At 34.7% G+C, this 4,594-nt stretch overlaps 1 protein-coding gene across 1 annotated transcript; it reads left to right on the top strand.

Annotated features, from left to right (window-relative positions):
* Positions 1 to 2,951: 2,951 nt before the first annotated feature.
* Positions 2,952 to 3,813, top strand: LOC144997149 (HSP20-like chaperones superfamily protein). The gene is made up of 2 exons (XM_078956981.1): positions 2,952 to 3,282; positions 3,369 to 3,813. The coding sequence occupies exons 1-2, from the start codon at positions 3,058 to 3,060 to the stop codon at positions 3,627 to 3,629; spliced, it is 486 nt and encodes a 161-aa protein (XP_078813107.1). The 5' UTR covers positions 2,952 to 3,057; the 3' UTR covers positions 3,630 to 3,813.
* The last annotated feature ends 781 nt before the right edge of the window (positions 3,814 to 4,594 follow it).

The raw sequence follows: 4,594 nt of genomic DNA, 5'->3' as shown, positions 1-4,594 counted from the left end.
AAACAGTCTACAATAGGAAATGTACTGTCTAGGACGACACAGACAAAAGAGGACAAGAAACATTTCTTTAAAAAAACACACCTAAATCTACAATAGGATAATCATTATAATTTGTATTTTCCCAATAATCAAAATTTACATTGGTCTTGAAATAAATAAAATATATGAAAGGCCATAGGCCCATATATAGAATACAAATGTGTAGGTTATTGTAACACCCGTTTTTTCTGTGTAGGTCAACTGAGAACTAGGAAGAATCAATAGATGGTCACGGCGTGGCATGAAATATATAAAACGCGCGTTTTGGATGGTCGGCCACGACATGACAATAAGAATGCCACGACATGGCAACTGGTGCAGTCCAAGCTCACAAAGTTTTAGGGTTTCCTCCATATTTAAACTCATAATCTCAAGATTAGGGTATCCTCTCCAGCCTCTAACCTTTCACCCACGAAACCCTAGCCTCCATATATGCTTGAGAGCTTGTTCTCTTGATTTGAAGCTTATTCCTTGAGTTTTAGTGGAGTTTGCAAAAGAGGGGAGTTCACAAAGAAGAAAGGATGCAAGAAGCAGGTTTGGATCCAACATTCTCTTCAGTTTTATGAGTTGTTGAAGGTATAAAGTTCATACCTTGACACACTTCTTCTATATTCAAGTTCTAGGTCATATTTGGGCGGTTTTGGTCATTTCCTTGGATGTTCTTGAAGTTTGAAGAACTCCATAACTTGTGGTGGCTTTATAGGTCCTTAGACTTATGTTGATTGAGAAAAAGGATGATGTTTGTTGTATCTTGTGTTCATGCTCAAGTTATGGCCTCATTAAGGACTTAATGAACTTATAGTTGTAGATCTTGGCTTGTAATGGAGTCCTAATGGATAAAGTTGGAAACTTTATCCATTAAGTCATTAAAAAGGAGTAGATCTAAGATTTTAGGTTAAGATCTGCAAGGATTAAGCACCTTAGGAAGTTTTTAGCATTCTGCCAATTCACACAATGTGGCCAAGGGATGGCCACTGTGTGGTGAAGTCCCATTTCATGTTTATATTGTTCTGGCTTTTCCACGGCGTGTCAAAGGTCTGAAAGACGACCGTTTTGTCCCAGATGCACATGATGTGGCAGAAGGAGCTCGACGTCGTGGAGAGTGTTGGCTTGTTGACCGTTGACTTTTGTTGATTGTTGACTTTTGACTAGTTTGACTTTTGGTCAAATTTAAAGGAATTAAGTTGTTGGCTGAGGTTTGTCTTTGCATGGTGATTAGTCAGTTCATGGTTGGATCAGCGAGAGTAGTTGAAGCATTGTTGTGTCGTTTCGGGTCTTCGTTTCAGGTAAGTTTCCTCACTATTCTCGTGGGTCGAATGCATCAATGTTGGCCCACTAAATTGTATTATGTATCTTTGTGTGTTACTATATATATATATATATATATATATATATATATATATATATATATATATATATATATATATATATATATATATATATATATATATATACACACACACACATACACACTTGTGTAAGAGGATGTAGGAATAGTGGTATGATGGTTATCGTCTAGTGAAGTGCCCTAGGGATTGTATCTAGTCACGTAGGCTATCTCGAGAACTCTTGATCTAGGCTTTCTTGTTTGTTCCTTATTTGGTTGTAGCTCGAAAGTGAGATCACCTATTCAGATGTCTATCTCACCTTTGGTTACATATAGTTATGCCTTCCTTGGAGATTTGCCGATAGTAGCATAGTGTGTTGGGAGAGGCCTAGAATGCGGTAGTGAGCTGTTAGACAGGTAGACTTGTGTAGATATTTGCATGTGCTTACGTGTTACTTGGTTGCTTAATTTGATTTTATAGATATGTCAGCATATTGTAGTGGATCAGATTAAGGCGGTTTTGCTTGTGGTGTAGGCCAAGTACTAGGTATGGGCCAACATACCCGAGGACAATCTAGTCTTTGCAGCTGTGGACCCAGGTGCAAGCCAATTTTTGTGATTGTAGGGCCTAATATGCATGTCTTGTATGTATTTAGTAGTATGTGGTATTTTAGGGAAACTCACTAAGCTTTGTAGCTACTTAGTTGGTTATGTTTTTCGAATACTATTGTTGATCGTGAGAAATGAAAATTTTGGTTGTGAAAATGAGACGTTACGGCTATACAATCAAATACAATGCAAATATTCTAGTTGCTAGCATCCCATATAGTTTTATAAGGAGTGTAATTATGGACGTTTAAACTAGACTTGAAATCATTGGAGAGCTGCATCAGAAGATCCTTAGTGAAGATCTCAATATATTGACATAAAGACGATTTAGATGAATTTTATGCATCAGTTAACATATCTAATTTAGCCAAATATATTGTAATTACCAATGTTCTATATGATGTAAGACGTGACTTTGACAGCAATGACAAGTCTCAAACTTTTACAAGTTTTGGCAAGCTACATCGTTTGTAAGACGCGATTTAAAACAACAATTTTGTATATGATTAATATTTTTTATATGTAATTTCTAGTATTATTTATTTTTATATACATATATGTCTTTAATCGGTATTTTGTTAAAGTTTGACAGCAAACATAAACATTTTAGTCATGTCGTGCCATGACAAAGTCATGGCGAACTCTTTAGAACATTGGTATTTACTCATGATAGTTCATGTATTTTTATATCTTTGGGATATTTTATGCAAATGGTCAAACTTTTTGATCTGCACATTGTTTTTTATTGGATTACTTCTAAAAAAATTCAATTGTTTTAGCTAAAAATAATTAATTTATTAAACACTTTGGCTATTTTTAAAAAACTCACTTTTGTTGAAGATCAAATTAACATGGGAGAACAACCGGACCGACCCGTTCCAAAAAATCAAAGCAATAGCATAAGGGGTTACGTGGAGACATGTAGTCTAGCCACGAGTGACTCCCTGATGCTTCTAGACTTTTCTCCACATTCACAGAACTTTCTTCGACTTGATTAAAATCTCACTCCTCCCCCTTTACTTCTCGTGAATCAAGAAATCAACCAATCAATTCTCAATTCTAATCGCAAAAGAAACAAAATCATGAGCAGGGTTGCCATTTCTTCTCCAGGAGATCTGGATTTTGGTGGTTTAGTGAGCCATCTACTGGACGTCCCTGACGCAATTGGGAAGGTAATCTTCCCTTCTTCTCGTTCTCATCACGGAAATGGCGAATCGGAAGGCAACATTGCGGTGGATATACTGGAGACACCCAGGGAACTGATTATGTACATGGACGTCCCTGGTTTATCCAAATCCGACATCCAGGTAAATGATTAGTTGATGTAATTTGAAGAAAATTAGCGATTTGGAGAATGAAGAGATCGACTGAATTGTGTTATTGTTCGTTGTAGGTGACGGTGGAGGAGGAGAAGTTACTGGTAGTGAGAAGCAATGGGAAGAGGAAGCGTGAGGAGAATGAGGAGGAAGGAGGGTGCAAATACCTGAGACTGGAAAGGAGACCTCCTCGGAAGCTGATGAGGAAATTCCGGCTACCTGATAACTGTAACATGTCGGCCATCACCGCCAAGTGCGAAAATGGGGTGTTGACAGTGACGGTGGAGAAGGTCCCTCCGCCACCCAAATCCAGGACTGTTGAAGTAGCAATTGCTTAAGTGGATAGTAATTAGGGTTTTGGTTGGGGTTTAGTTCCTGTATTAGTTGATTTTATGTTTTGGTGTAATGTAATGCAGCGTCACTTGAATGTAATGATATATATATGCTTTGAATTCGTATTAGGTTTCCCACTTTCAGTCTCGGAAAAAAGGGATTAATGGAATGGACCATCAGTTATTGTGATTTTTGTTCAATTTTTTAATTATTATATACATGGTTGTTCTAAATGTGACAATGTATTTTATGAAGGGTGTATGTGTAAAACGTATCCGGCGTCTATACGGATAATACGGAAATTTCAAAGTAAAAGGTCCAAATAAGAAATCATATAATACGAAAATCATATTTTATATATATCATATTATATATTTTTAACTTAATAAACGAATGTTATTACATACTAAATTTTAGTATTGATAAATGTGAAAGTTTAAAAAATAAAGAGATAAAAGTGATTTTTAAAGTTTAAAGTGATAGACCTCAGAGTGATATTTTATAAAATATTTTAAAATTTTAAGAATGAAATCATTTTACAAATATAATTGTGGCAAGTGTTGTTGTGCCGGTGGAAACATCTATGGACATATGGACACCTGAATAAAAATAAAAATATAAAAAATAGATTTTTTTAGAACACAAACTATTAATTAAAATTAGATTATATATATTAGAGGGATAAAAAAGGTTTTTAGTTTAATGTTAGGGAATGATTCTTTCATTTGAGAGGTTATAAGTCTTGTTTGAAACTTAGATAGTGATACTTAGGAAGTAGATTAGTTTGATCTTTTGAAAATAAATGAGAAGAAAATGACATTTTATAAAGTTCAAATATATAAAATTAAGGTGTGGAATGTATTATTTTACAATACGAGAGTTTAGAAAATTGACATTTTAAAAAATAAATATATGAAAAATATTATTTTATAAAGTATTTTAAAAAGTTAAATAGTAAAAAAAATATAAC

Source organism: Lactuca saligna, chromosome 5, assembly GCF_052625555.1.
Source record: "Lactuca saligna cultivar CGN05327 chromosome 5, ASM5262555v1, whole genome shotgun sequence".
Taxonomy (NCBI): domain Eukaryota; kingdom Viridiplantae; phylum Streptophyta; class Magnoliopsida; order Asterales; family Asteraceae; genus Lactuca; species Lactuca saligna.
Note: the sequence above shows the minus strand (reverse complement) of the source record. Positions and strands in the feature narration are given on the sequence as shown.

What these genes read in the sequence shown, in the direction of transcription:
- LOC144997149 (XM_078956981.1), top strand. Translation starts at nt 3,058, where the DNA reads ATGAGCAGGGTTGCCATTTCTTCTCCAGGAGATCTGGATTTTGGTGGT. An exon ending in TATCCAAATCCGACATCCAG is followed by an intron (nt 3,283 to 3,368) that starts GTAAATGATTAG and finishes TGTTCGTTGTAG; the next exon opens with GTGACGGTGGAGGAGGAGAA.